The sequence below is a fragment of the Trichosurus vulpecula genome, chromosome 6 (genome assembly GCF_011100635.1).
Source record: "Trichosurus vulpecula isolate mTriVul1 chromosome 6, mTriVul1.pri, whole genome shotgun sequence".
NCBI lineage: Eukaryota > Metazoa > Chordata > Mammalia > Diprotodontia > Phalangeridae > Trichosurus > Trichosurus vulpecula.
In genome coordinates this window covers 263,432,315-263,447,860 of record NC_050578.1, presented here as the reverse complement: position 1 = coordinate 263,447,860, position 15,546 = coordinate 263,432,315, and the positions used below count along the sequence as shown (strand labels likewise).

The window sequence follows — 15,546 nt, the reverse complement described above, 5'->3', positions numbered from 1 at the left end:
TTAAAAAGGCAGAATCTTATTTACAGTAAGGCCATACAGTCCTCCTGACCGGTGTAAGGGAGAGATCAACGCCTTCTATCATACAATGAGACAGTAATTTCAAAGCAGCACACCACAATAGTGGTTAACCCTGGGACAGCTGATGAAACCTAACTGAGGGTGTGGGTCTCAGCGAACGGACCACAAGACCTGGTACCAAGTCCAAGATAAATACCAATGGTCAAAATACAGCTTCCAACTGTAATTCGCCAGTAAAACCCATCAAAGGGACTTCAGTAAAACTACAGACATGGAAGATGGATCTTTGCAGCTTCTTGTCACAGTTCAGTATATGGTCAGACTCACGGAACGGTTCGTCTCCCTCCCGATGAGACGGCTGTTCTGTTGTCTTGAGTGCTGGATCGTGTGGCCATTCTGTCTGTGAACAGAGCTCGCTCCTCTGCAGCTGCTTTCGCCATCTGTGCTTTCTTAAGTTCTTTCTGCAGGAGGGAGTTCTTGAATTTTTCTGCATTCAGCTCTATGCGTAACTGCTCCGCACTCTTCCTGGAGGCAGAGAGTAACACTGCGTGCTTGACCAGTGCCACCGCTGATGGTCTCCTCTCAGGGTCAGGATGAATCATGACTTTCAACAAATCTGTCAGTTCTTGTGAAAGAACTTGTGGTATCCGGGGCAGCTTTCCTTGTCTTATTTCATGCCACTGGTCTCCCTTTGTGGGGAGCGGTTCAGCGCCAGCAGCACACACCACGGTGAGGGCCAGAGCAAAAATATCTGCCTTTGGCAAGTGAGTGTAGTTCTCTTGTAAGACTTCATTGGCAAGGAAACGGCTGTCACCTTCTTCTACCTGAGGACTAGATATCCTAGTTACATGCCCAAGATCACCTATCTTAAAAATAACTTTATTGGCTGTCCAATCATCTTCATCACCTTCCTCAGCTGTACCTGGGATTGACACCCTACATATGAAAATATTACTGGGCTTAATATCCATGTGTACCAATGACATTGAATGAATATATTTCAAGCCACGAGCAACTTGTATGAGGAGATCTTTAAGTTCTGTTTCCGAAAAATAATTCATGCTTCTGTAGTTTTCACTTATGGCATCCCCTAAGCTTCCACCATTACAATATTCATTCTGTATCAGCATGTGATCATCCTCTGCCCATGCAGAGAAGTATCGAACCACATGAGAATGTTGTCCAAGTACTGCATGAGCATAGACTTCTCTTAAAGCATTCTGTTCATCGACAGAACCAGCCAATGGCTTCTTTGATCGCTTTATGGCATAGATACAGCCATCCAGCCTCTTTACACACTTAAATACTGAACCAAATTCTCCTGATCCAATCTTTCCTAGTTCATGAAACTCACTTTCATATCTTGATTTCATGTTACTTTCTGTAAACGCAATTCTCTTGGCAGGCCTAGTAGTCTCATCCTCAAGCTCCCCATCACTTACTTCCATGTCTTCATCACAGGAATCATTCCAGTGTGTTCTCTTTCTTCGAAGACACTGTCCCGAAGAATGAAGCAATATTGAATCTGGAGTGAAGGGATTAATGTTCACTTGAGGGGTTTGTCTCACATCAAATCCTTGTTTTTCTGATCTTCCTGAGTTCATGAACAGAGAACCCCCTAGGAGTTTAACAGAGCTGGAATCTATTCCTCGAGCTTTGGATAGCAAACTTTTCGGGGTGTGCGGCGTGTCGAAGAACCGCAGCTTGCGGAAAGTCTTGTGCTGCGGCGTGCCCAGGTCGTCGGGCACCGGCGAGCAGGAGCCGTCGCGGCGCGGGCGGCCGCGTCGGCAGCGGTCCCCGCGGAGGGGCGACAAGGGGCTGCCCAGGTAGTAGGGGGCGGCGGCAGAGGACTTGACCGGGGACGATGAGCCGAAGCCCTCCTCCTCCCACGAGTCGCCCTCGGCGCCGCCCGCGCCTACTTCGTCGGCCGGCGGCATCTCCTCCTCCCGCGGGTCCGGGGGTGGGAGCCGGCCCGGGCCGCGCCTCTGGCCGCCCGGCTCGCTCTCGGGCTCGGCAGCCGGCCCCGGGGCTGCCGGGCTGCGGGCGGGCGGCAGCGGTGAGTCGGGCTCCTGAAAGGCAGAGTCCTCCCAGGTGCTGTGGCCGCTGCCCTCGACCTCCTCCTCCTCTTCGTCCTCCTCCTCGCAGTCGCTGCCCCGGGAGAAGATGAGCTTCTGCCGCACGGAGCAGTAGCCTCCGGGCCGGCCGCGGGGCGGCGGCGTCTGGGGCAGGCTCTGGAAGCTCATGGGGACGCCGAGCTGGGGCAGAGGGGGCGGGACCGCCACGTGCGGCCCGAGGAGCACCGCAGGGCGGCGGCGGCGGCGGCGGCCCGGGCAGCTACGGCTTCCGCGCCTCTGCGGGACGTCACCGCGGCCACCGGTGATGAGCAGGGAAGGCGTGGAGGAGCGGGGTCGCGGCTCCGAGGCAGCGGCAGCGGCAGCGGCAGCGGCAGCGGCAGCGGCTAGTCCGACTGTGATGGCTTTCTGAGATGTTTTCAAGATTGTTGATCTGCCTTTGATGTCCAGCTGACACTTGATTTTACCTGTAGTTCCAAGAACATGCACAATTACCACACCCTGGCAAAACTGCCCAGGCAGTTGGGCTAAACCTGACTGAGGGTAATCCATGGGCCAGAAACCCATTGGTAAGTAGGAGGGACTGTCCTAGCCCCCCAAAATATGTGAAGACTTCCCATGGTGGGATGGCAGATGAGAATTATTTGTTCCAAGGCTCTGAAGTCAGGTATGGAGGTCTTAAAGCTTGATCAGTCATCAAAGCCACCAAAATCATCCATTGGATCCCAGACCGTTAGTACGAATCCTGATAATTCGTCTTGCAACTGGACTTTGATGGCTCTGGAAGAAAGAGTGGGACTGATGACTTTGTGCCACTATGTTTCACTTAAATCCAATTTATGCAAGAGTCAATACATCAACTTGTGATGTCATTGGTTCTCTTTGAAAATGAAGGACAAACAACAACAACGTATTTGAAAACAGAAATGGTTGGATTGCAAGAGGTGACCTCTAGAGAATGGAAACAACCTATAATGTAAACAAACTGCAATTCAAATGGTCCACTCATAACTGAGTCATGTGGCTACCTATAAAAAGGAAACAATAATCTTACCACATATATGTACATGTACATATTCATGTATGTATATTGAACAAAATGAAGTGCTGTGTAAAATTCAGCTCTTAGTTTCATAATGATTATTGCGTTAAAATTTCTTACAACTTGGCTGAAAAGAAACAATGTATACATACAGAGGAATTTTCTCATTATACTGTCATGGGCTCAATAATATTCAGAATTGTAAGGGACTTTAGAGGTCTTCTAGTCCAGTCCTTTAATTTTATGCATAATGACTGAGACCTGCAAAGCTACCATGTTTTGCTGTAGGTCACAGCTACTTGACGTAGGAAGTAGTGCTTGCAATTTTCCTTTATTGTACAAATTCATTTCTTAACACAAGATTATTCATGGATATTAAAGAAAACAACAAAAAGCATTATAAATATCATTGAATCAAAGGATTTGGAGGATTGGGGGTTGGTGTTGAGGAAGGAAATTGCTAAGCCTTTCGGAATAATGTATTTCACTAGAACTATAATGTAACAGTCTCTTGACAAAATTCTTAAGTACAGGATATCTGGCATGTTGGACCCACATGGTTGTGATATTGTGTCAGGTACTCTCAATATATCATTGCACCTGTCACAAAGTGTTTCAACAATCTGGCTAGCAGCTTCTGTGGGGGTGCAAGAACCACCCACAGCCAGCACCCACAAAGCTGCCAACAGCACAGGTTCTTTTGATCTGCTTACCTAAGGAAAGCAAGGTGAAGGGGTTGACAAGCTTACTTTAATTCAGCATACAAATAACATTCACTTAGTTCAGAGGAAAAATCCAGCATCCTGAACTTCAGAACAAAATACAAACAAATTACAAACCTCAACAGATGGACCTTGTCTGATTCAAATCCGAATACATAGTTACCAGAGTTCAGCAAAGTCTCAGCATCCGGGTTTACAAGCCGGAGGGCTCCTTAGCTGCAGCTGCCCAGACTCTCCTCATCCACACCATCTCAAGAGCCATGCACAAATGTCTGTCCTCTCTTTTTATAGGGCTTGAGCCGTCATCAAATGTCATCTAAATGAGCAGAGCTTAGGCTCTGGTGATTGGTTCTTGAGTTGGCCCCTCCCCTTAGGACCCTGGGAGATTCACATCCACATAGATTAGGTTGACACCTAATAGAGCATGGTTCTGGAGTTAGCACCTCCCCTTAACCAGCCCCACCTTGGGCCCCACCCCAGTCACCAATCCATACCCACATAGGCTTAGCACCTAATACATAGGGGTTTGGGCCTGGGGCTTAGCACCTAGTAAGACTCAATCAAAGACACTGAATTAATCAGAGGAAACAAAGGCCAAACTCTTCAAGGGCACTTGTTGAACTAAGTGCTAAGGAACCCATTTTGCTTACCAACACACAAAGGTACCCTCTAGAAAGGCGTTAGGACACTGCCTGCCACCTCTTTGACTTTGGGCAAATCAATAATCTTCTCTGGACATCAGTTTTATCATTAGGACTGAAAGTGTGTGTGATTGGATTTAGTTCAATTTTCTGAGTAGAGGATTTAATATCCCTCCCAGTTCCACATCTATTATCCTATTTCTTTGCCATATATAATTTCAAAACTTTGTTAGGAAATGAAAGTAAACACACTGTTAATTTTTTTTAATTTAAATTTTTAAATTTATTTAACATATTTAGTTTTCAGCATTGATTTTCACAAGAGTTTGAATTACAAATTTTCTCCCCATTTCTACCCTCCCCCCCACTACAAGATGGCATATATTCTGGTTGCCCTGTTCCCCAGTCAGCCCTCCCCTCTATTATCCCACTCTCCTCCCTTCCCCTTTTCCATTCCTTTCTTGTAGGGCAAGATAAATTTCTACGCCACATTGCCTGTGTATCTTATTTTCTAGTTGCATGCAAAAACTTTTTTTTTTTGTTTTTGAACATCTGTTCTTCAAACTTTGAGTTCCAAATTCTCTCCCCTCTTCCCTTCTCACACACCCTCCCTAAGAAGTCAAGCAATTCAACATAGGCCACATGTGTATCATTATGTATAACCCTTCCACAATACTCATGTTGTGAAAGACTAACTATATTTTGCTCCTTCCCAACCCATCCCACTTTATTGAATTTTCTCCCTTGACCCTGTCCCCTTTCCAAAGTGTTTGTTTTTTATTACCTCCACCCCCATGTGCCCTCCCCTCCATCATCCCCCCCCTTTTTATCTTCCTCCCTCTTCTTTCCTGTGGGGTAAGATACCCAATTGGGTATGTATGGTATTCCCTCCTCAGGCTAAATCTGATGAGAGCAGGTTCACTCATTCCCCCCTCACCTGCCCTCTCCCCTCCTCCCACAGAACTGCTTGCTCTTGCCACCTTTATGCGAGATAATCCACCCCATTCTATCTCTCCCTATCTCCCTCACTCAGTATGTTGCTCTCTCATCCCTTAATTTGATTTTATTTCTTTTAGATATCTTCCCTTCATCTTCAACTCACCCTGCGTCTGCTCTCTCTCTCTCTCTCTCTCTCTCTCTCTCTCTCTCTCTCTCTCTCTCTTTCTCTCTCCCTCTCTCTCTCATATATATATATATATCCATATATATGTATATACACCCACATACACATATATATACACACATAGATACATACATACATACATAAACATTCACACACACACACATATATATATGTATATATATACATAAACATATATATATATGCATATTCCCTTCAGCTACCCTAATACTTAGGTCTCATGAATCATACATGTCATCTTTCCATCTAGGAATGTAAACAAAACAGTTCGACTTTAGTAAGTCCCTTGCAATTTCTGTTTCTTGATTACCTTTTCATGCTTCTCTTGATTCTTGTGTTTGAAAGTCAAATTTTCTATTCAGTTCTGGTCTTTTCACTGAGAAAGTTTGAAAGTCCTCTATTTAATGAAAATCCATATTTTGCCTTGGAGCATGATACTCAGTTTGGCTGGGTAGGTGATTCTAGGTTTTAATTCTAGCTCCATTGACCTCCGGAATATTGTATTCCAAGCCCTTCAATGTCTTAATGTAGAAGCTGCCAGATCTTGGGTTATTCTGATTGTGTTTCCACAATACTCAAATTGTTTTTTTCTGGCTGCTTGAAGTATTTTCTCCTTGATCTGGGAGCTCTGGAATTTGGCGACAATATTCCTAGGAGATTTCTTTTTGGGATCTATTTCAGGAGGCTATCGATGGATTCTTTCAATTTCTATTTTGCCCTGTTGCTCTAGAATATCAGGGCAGTTCTTCTTGATAATTACTTGAAGGATGATATCTAGGCTCTTTTTTTGATCATGGCTTTCAGGTAGTCCAATAATTTTTAAATTATCTCTCCTGGATCTATTTTCCAGGTCAGTGGTTTTTCCAATGAGATATTTCACATTGTCTTCCATTTTTCATTCTTTTGGTTCTGTTTTATAATATCTTGATTTCTCATAAAGTCACTAGCTTCCCCTTTCTCCAATCTAATTTTTAAAGTAGTATTTTCTTCAGTGGTCTTTTGGACCTGCTTTTCCATTTGGCTAATTCTGCCTTTCAAGGCATTCTTCTCCTCATTGGCTTTTTGGAGCTCTTTTGCCATTTGAGTTAGTCTATTTTTTAAGGTGTTGTTTTCTTCAGTGTATTTTTCAGTATTTTTTTGGGTTTCCTTTAGTAAGTCCTTGACTTGTTTTTCATGGTTTTCTCGCATCCTTCTCATTTCTCTTCCCAATTTTTCCTCTACTTCTCTAACTTGCTCTTCCAAATCCTTTTTGAGCTCTTCCATGGCTTGGGACCAGTTCATGTTTTTCTTGGAGGTTTCTGTTGTAGGCTCTTTGACTTTGTTAACTTCTTCTGTCTGTACATTTTGGTCGTCTTTGTCACCAAAGAAAGAATGCAAAGTCTGAGACTGAATCTGGGTGCGTTTTCCCTGCCTGACCATATTCCCAACCAACTAACTTGACCCTTGAGTTTTTCAGTGGGGTATGACTGCTTGTAGACTAAAGAGTTCTATATTCCACATTTGGGGGGGAGGTGCCAGCTCTGTCACACCAGCACTCCTCCTTCCCCAAGAACCCCCAACCCGGACTGGGCTTAGATCTTCAGCAGGCTGTGCACTCCTGCTCTGATCCGTGGTTTAATTCCACCCACCAGGTGGGCCTGGGGCCAGAAGCAGCAGGAGCTGTAGCTTCCCCACCTCCGCTGCCCCCGGGACTGGAAGCTGAACCGAGAACTCCTTCCACTCCTGCAGCTTTTCCCACTAACCTTCTCTGCTGTGTTTGGTGTTTGTGGGTTGAGAAGTCTGGTACTGCCGCAGCTCACTGATTCAGGGTGGTAGGTCACATTCTGCCCAGCACCTTGTCTGGTTGGTCCGCGCTGCTCACACTGGGCTCTGCTTCACTCCGCTCCCAGCTCCCAGCTCCGTGTGGGATAGACCTCACCCAGGAACCATCCAGGCTCTCCTGGGCTAGAGCCCTGCTTCCTTCTGCTGTTTTGTGGGTTCTGCAGTTCTAGAATTGGTTCAGAGCCATTTTTATATGTTTTTGGAGCATCTTGGCAGGGAGTTCACGCTGGTCCCTGCTTTCCAGCCGCCTTCTTGGTTCCACCCCCGACTGTTAAATTTTTTAAGGACTATTGCAAACTTGGTTTTGAATCAGGAAGATTCACCTTCATGATTTCAAATTCACCCTTGGTCACTTAGTAGTTGTGTGACCTTGGATAAGTCACTTAATCCCATTTGATTCAGTTTCTTCGTCTGTCACATAAGATAGAGAAGGAATAAAAACCTTAAATGTGGTCATGAAGCGTCAGACATGAGTGAAATGACTGATGCACAGCAACAAAGCCAATGGAAACTTTGTCAGAATAAGATTTTTAAAAGCATACAATTTAAAACCATACCTTACAAGGACAATCAGTTATATTAAACTGCTGTTATTGATTTTTTTAATATATGGACCCCAGGTTAGGAACTCCTGTTCTAGAGGTAGTCTCGTTTAGAACGTTACCATAGGTTCTACTCAAGTAAAATGGAGAATTTCTTCTAATAATGAATCCCTTTGAGCATTATCAGACCATGTTCATTGCCCCTGGGGCGAACTACAAAACTGTTTTTTTTATTATAATTATATTCTCACTTAAGCATATCTCTGGTTAGGGGAAAAATCATTAAATACACACACATACACACACACACATATATATACACATATATTTCACTTTTCAAAAATGAATTAATATGTAGGTATGAGATGAAACATTCATATGGATTACAAATGCCTGAAATAAGGGTGAAGGATAATTTCCCTTACAAAATATAGAGATACATTATCTACTAAGTTTTTGACCTTATCTTACTAAATGAATCCTTTGTATTCAATCTGAATGCAAAAGCAAAATTTTTTCTACTTACAGTATTCCATTTCAGAAACCGAAGGGTCATTTACATAAAAGATGTTGATTTTTCCATGAATATATGATGGCTAATTTCTACATTGGGACACTGCATCCCATCTAATTGTTTGCCACCCATACGAATAATTTTTCTTGTCTTTTTATGAACCATCCGTGGAGAGTTAACCTAAAGTAGGAGAAAGAAAGCAATAGTCAAGCCATAGTTTTTCGACTACTTCTTAATGATGAGATTAAAAATGGAAATATTGCCTAAACTGTACTAAATTAATCAATGATGGAGTTTTTCAAGTTGATAATGACTTGTAAAAGAAGTTGCTGAAGAAATTTGGGCTGAAGTCTGTCTTTAGAATGTAGACATATGTGTGTGTTTATGTATATATAAACAAATGTACATGACTTGAATGTATACAAATATAAACTCATGTGTGTGTATAACTGTATATATGTCTGTCTATTAAGTTATTCATATCTTAATACAAATATAATACTCATAATGAAATTAATAAGTATCAGAGTGCTATGTATTCTACATATGTAAACACAAACATATATATACATATTACACAGATACACATATACACACAGACATATGATTTCCTCGTGTATTTGTTTTCCTAAAATGTGTAATAAATTTTAAATTTTATTTTAAAATCCCATATAAGAATATAATTTACAGAATATTTTACTAAACACATGGGGAAAACATCATAGGATTTCCTTAAATAATGGGGGGAGGGTTATTATGACATTAACTTTAGAAACCAGTATATGAATAAATCCAGTCAGTGCACCAAAGATAAAGGCTGAAACTAGAAGCAAAGTAGGAGAACGAAAACTTTTCCTACCAGATTTAAAGAGAATGGAAAATTTTGTGCTGAAACAAGAGATAGAGAACATCATGAAATGCAAAATGAATATTTTGGTTAGAGTAATTTAAGAAGTTTTGCACAAACAAAGCCAATATGAACAAGATCAGATGGAAAGCAGAAACTGGGAAAAGTTAGACTACATGTTTTCTGAGGTCACTCCAAAATGTGAGTATTCTCTTCTTATGACACTGTATTGCTTTACAATACCTTTCCTAAAGGAATATATATCAAAAACCAGATAAATTATTGTTTCTTTCCTGAGTTTTTTTTTTTTTTTTGGCTTTGTTTTATTCCCTCTACACAAGAAAACAAAACAAAACAAAACAAAATTTGGCTTTTAAATTTGAACTCTGTTCCTGGGACACAGGGGGCACTGTTCCAAGCTTCTAGTACAGGAAGCCAAGGGCCTGGTCCCTAGCTTTGTGCTCAGGGGCTTCAGGTGCTAGTGGTTTGCTTACTCTGTGGGAGTGGTCCAGCCTAGTCACTCCTGTTTTGGTCTGCTTTCTGGGGCTGGCAATTTGTTTTCAGCTCTGGGGCTACAATCCTGACAGTTGGCCTGTGGTGCCAGTAGCCTGTTAAGCCAAGACCAAGGGACCTCAGCTGCTGATCTGTGCTATGGCTAAGAAACTCCTATTTACTTTCCCAGACACCATCTACACTAGGGTGTGCTCCCCATGTACCCAAGAGAGACATACCTTTCCTGAAGTCCTTCTAAATTATCTTAAGCTGGAAAATTGTTTTGCTCCATGTTTTTATAGGTTCTGTCACTCCAGAATTCATTTAAAGGTTTGATTTAATGTTTCTGAGTGAAACTGGGGAAAACTCAGACAACTTCCTGACATTTCTCCACCATCTTGGCTCCCTTCTCCACTGATAGTTTTCCTAATAGTAAACGAGCCTTGCATTTCTGGTGTAAATCTCATTTTGTCATAATGTATGATCTCTGACTTACATTGCCATAATGTACTTCCTAGTGTTTTATTTAAATTTTTCATTAATATTCATTATAGAAATTGGCAACAAATGTTTTTCCCCCTTGTTTTGCTCCATTTTGTTTAGATATGAAAACTATATTTGTTTTATAAAAGGAATTTGTTTGGACTCCTTTATCTATACTTTAAAATATTTTATGTAGTATTGTCTTTAATTTATCCTGAAATGTGCGGTAGAACTTACTTGTTACACCATCTGCACCTAGTAATTTTTTTCCCCTTAGGTACATCATTCATGGCTTGTTAAGTGCCTTTTTATATGTTAGGGTTATTTAAGTATTGTATTTATTCTTTTAATTTGGAAAATTTTTTTATTTTTAAAACTAGCTGCTCTTTTTGCTTAGATTGTCAGTTTTATGGCATATCATTGGGTAAAAAAAATCTTCTAAAATCCTTTAAATTTGTCTTCGTTGGCAGCACATTCATTCTTTTCATTTTAGAGAGTGATAATTTGGTTTTCTTCTTTTAAAAAATCAACTAATTGTTCAAATATTTTATTGGTTTTATTTGTTAATCAATTTTTTCTTTCAGGTTTTTTAATCTCTCCTTTCAGTTTCAGAATTTCCATTTTGGTGTTTAATTTGAGATTTCTGATTTGTTGTTTTCCTAGCTTTATTAGTTGTGCACCCATAAAATGATCTGCTCTTTTTGTCTCCTTTTTCTGATGTAAGCATTTAGGGATGTAACATTTTTCCAAAATAGTTCCTTGGCTGCATTCCACAAATTTTGATGTTTCCACCTTGGAAACCTTTAAGAACATCATTGATTTTTTGTATGAGTTGTTCTTTGATTCACTCATTCTTTAGGATTAGATTATTTAGTTTCTGAATAAGTATTAATCTCTGCTTTCATGTCCCTTTATTGAATATAATATTATTTTGTTATTATTTGACAAAAGGTGAATCTTATATTTCCATTTTTCTTTATTTTTGAGGGTTTTATGTCCTAAATTTATGCCATACCCTAGGTCAAGTATTCCTAGCTAGGCTCACTCCACTAAGTCCAATTCATATTGGCAGATAAGCTTCCTATATGCCTTTTATTTATCTTCTCAGAATTCTAGGGAAATTGCTAAGAAGTTAGTCTTTCCAAATTTATAGCTCACAAGCCTATATCAATGTATTTCTACCATGATTATGGGTTAATATTAATTAGTCAGACAAGCTCAAGAAATTTAGAAATTAATATTTGCCAAAGTAGTACAATTCATCCAAAATATTCCTCTTCAAAAGCTGTGTGTCAGATATTTCCATAATGATCTACAGATTCCAGGAGAATGTATGTTCAACTTTTAGAGAGTACATGTGGCAAAGGATAACACACTGCTCACCATCAGTTCTGGAAGACCTTTCCTCCCCTTCATGGAATCCTCAGGGAGTTTTCTTGAGGCATAATTATACCATTTCTACTGATCTCCTTATAAAGTCCTGAATAATACTTTTCTCAGAGTTTCTGATTTGAACATTGCTCCCAATGCAAGCACTGCAGGATAACTACTGTTGCAGAGATACTTCTTGGATACTCATGAAATGTCTTGGTCTTCTATGGTCTGAAATTCACAAGTCTTTCCTCCTGCTGACATGGCCCAAGGCCATGACCAGGGCTCTTCTCCTTCCTGTGGTATTTCTTTTCAGAATCTTGGCTTAAAGACTTCTACCTCACTCCCTCCCTCTCAAATCTCCTATTACCTAGTAGCTTGGTTATTTTATATAAGCTCCAGAAGTAGGTCTATAACATGGCAAAAGAGATTTCCTCTCCACAAAGTTAAAAAGATAAAGGTAATTTAATTTAAATGGCAATGGGGTAATCAATATACATTTACCTTTACAGAATCACCAGAGCAAAATTTTAGTGTTACAGTATGTAAAGTGTAGAAAAGGGTTTATATTAGGTTCTACATACGTGGTTCCCAATGATTAGATTTCTTCAAATATGGATTGGAGAGATAGTTGTGTATTACGATTTTGTGGAAAGGATTCTGCCTGAGCCATGTGTTGAATCAGAAACCCTCTGGGCCCCTATACTTGTGGAATTTTATGATTTTACTACTTGATTCCACTTTATATGACTTAGTATCACATGCAGCTTGATTAATTGATTGATTAACTTCGAATCCCTAGACAATGATGGAATATATCTTTACTTCCACAAATCAATCAGATGAATTGCTCATTGAACTTCCACCTTAATTTAGGCCCTTGTCACCTCTAACTAGGCAAGTAACAATGATTTCCCAATTGCTTTTCCTCCTTCAAGTTCCTCTCCAATCCAATTTATCTTGAAAAGTATTTTTTTTCCTAAAGCATATGTCTGAATATGTCAGTTCTTTACTCAATAAAATTTAGTGCTTCTTTTTTGCCTCTAGGATAAAATATAAACAAACTCCTCTTCTTTACTATTAGAGTTCTTTATAAGCTTCCTTCTATCTACCCTTCTAGTTTCGTACAATACTCACACTTTGTGGTCAAGACTACTTAGCCTTTTTGCTGTTCCTCAGGTACAGCATTCCATCTTCCACCTTAGCACCTTTGCACTGACAGTCTTCCATAGATGGAATAAATTATTATCCCATATTTCACTCTAGCATCTGTTACTGCTTTCCAGAATGAGCAAAAAGACAATCTTCTACATAAAGCCTTTTAATCTTATGCTATGCAGTTGTATGATTATGGATGTGTATGTCTCTGTATTTATGTACATATGTGTATATTTATACACACATATTATATACATACATACACACAAGGATTTGCTAATTCCTTCATCAAAACGAGAGGGATAGCTTATTTTGTTTGTTTATTTGTTTGTTTGTGACCTCAATGCCTGGCATGTATAACATGCTAAATGAATGTGTGTTTATTTGATTACTTCTGTTTAAACCTGTAAGCCTTTCTCTTTCCATCTCTTTTCATGTCTTTTTTGCCTCCCTCCCTTCTCTCTCCCTTCCCCTTTCCTTTCTTTTCTCCATGACTTCCTTCCTTTATAACTTCTTTCCTTCCTTCATACCTTCCATTCTTCTTTTTTCCTTCCTCCTTTAATGCTTTTCTTCCTTTCATCTTTACTTCACTACTTCTCCTCTCCTCCTTTGTCCCACCTTCATCTACTATACCCTACCATTCTATTCGCACTACATGGAGTGTGACCATCAGATTCACTGATTCAATGTGATAGAAAATTTGTGTCTTTTCTCTTAAGATAACAATAGTACTCTTGGAACACTTTGCTGTCTTTTGTCTTCATGACCATTCTATGTCTCTGTATCATATTTTACTTTAATATATTGTGCTCATTTCTTCTTTGAAGTTTATCATTGACTACAGTTTACAGTGTACTCATGCACATCAGGGATCTCTCCATTGACCTCATTTTTTATTACTTCATGCACTATTGTTTTCTATATCTTGCTGACATTTAGCAAGACTTAGAGATTGTTGGTTTTAGTTTGTAAAAAGAAGTAAATATAGGCCTCCATGTAATAAAGTAGATTACAAAACAGTTATGGTTTATGCTGCATATTCTCTAGAGTCCTATTTGAGTTAAAGATATTGAGAAATTCTTTATCCTATGTCACTATTTGTTTGGAGAAATCCTGTCCAACATTTCTGGAGTGCATTTTTCACATCTTTGTTTCGCAACTACCAGTGGCTTTGGTTTCCTGAAATAGCTTTTTAATTTTTTTAAGTTGGTCCAGCCTGTTAATCTTTTCCTGTTTAGCTCTAGATTTGATGAGTAAGCTTTTTGTCTTTATGGTTAAAATAAGTAGTATTTATATAATGTCCTATAAGTCTTTAAGCTCTATGAGGACAGGGGCTTACTGTTATTTAGCTTTCATGTCATTGACACTTATCAATACTAGATAGCACACATTTTGGGGCCAATCAATATTTTCATCATTAAAGGACATTTATTTAGTTGGTTTCAATTTCTCAGTCCTTTTTTAGAGGGGGGAGAGTAAGGGAAAGGGAAGTGTCAGGGAATGTCATGAAGCAGAACAACTTGCCATGAAAAAAGTAATTGTTGACCAGAGCCAGTCCCAGATGAGCCCATCCAATACCAATGACTTCCATATATAATTCCTTTGATTTTTGCATCATATATTACTATTTGAAATCACATAATAAAATCAATTTAAATGTTGCCAAAGAATCCAGAGTTTACTAGTAAATTTGCCAAATAACAAAATATGGAAATAAAAACCTCATTTTTGATAACTTAGGCTGCATCATGGCCAAGATGGTTTAGTATGCACTAATTCATTTGCCTTTTGAAATTTTTCAAGTAAGAGAACAATTGCTCCAATTTAAGCAACATTTTGCTTGAAAATACTGACCATTAGGATTTTTAGAGTCTAGAGACTTGAAGATGGGGATGTATGTTGTATTCAGCAGGATTAGCATCTCAGGGGTAAGGGTTTGCTGAGCTCTTTTCAGAGCTTCTTATCTACCTTTACTTTCTGCTTCTTGCCAAACTCTCACCTGGGTCTCCAAGAAACTGTATCATGTACAGCATTCACATTCTAGTAAAACTGTCTTGGGTCACAGGGTAAGCCAAATTGAGGGTAACCAAAGGGCCTCAAGTATGTTAGAAAGGCAAGAGGATGTTTACCCCAAGCATGGGAAGACTTCCCTCAGTGGAATGAGTGAATGAGAACAATTTGTTCCAATGGCCATGAAGACAGCTGAAGCAGGTGCCATGGAACAGTTAGAGCTCAGTCAGTCATCAAAGACACCAAGGTCATCCTTTGAATCTTGGGTATTCACCAGTCATCTTGATTTTGTCTTGCCATTGGATGTCAATGCCTCAGGAAGAGAGAGTGTGTCTAAAGGCATTGTGCAAATCTGCCTCACTAAAAGCCAATTCACACTAAAGTCAAGGCATCACCCATGATGGCATTGGTCCATTTCAAAAAGGAAGGATGAACAACTACTTGACAAAACAGCCAGCCAAACAGTGAAAATATTCAGTAAAATAAATGGTTATTACGTCTACCTGGTTAACCGGATTGTGTTTTCCTTGAATAGGCAGATTTCATTGATAGTTTCCTGAAAGTTTAAGCTTATGACTTCTATGTTTTTTGAGAAGAGATATATGGTGGGCCTGTGATTTCACTTGGGTAGAGAATTCCTAAGATAAGTCTTTCTATTAATCCAAGCTAGAT

General features: G+C 40.0%; 1 protein-coding gene across 1 annotated transcript; it reads right to left on the bottom strand.

Moving 5' to 3' along the window:
* Nucleotides 1-341: 341 nt before the first annotated feature.
* Nucleotides 342-2,261, bottom strand: LOC118854197 (wee1-like protein kinase). Its single transcript, XM_036764540.1, has one exon. It carries the CDS (start codon nucleotides 2,259-2,261, stop codon nucleotides 342-344), a length of 1,920 nt encoding a protein of 639 aa, XP_036620435.1.
* Nucleotides 2,262-15,546: the final 13,285 nt, after the last annotated feature.

Bases quoted from the DNA above. Each gene is read 5' to 3' on its own strand.
- LOC118854197 (XM_036764540.1), bottom strand. From the start codon at position 2,261: ATGAGCTTCCAGAGCCTGCCCCAGACGCCGCCGCCCCGCGGCCGGCCC.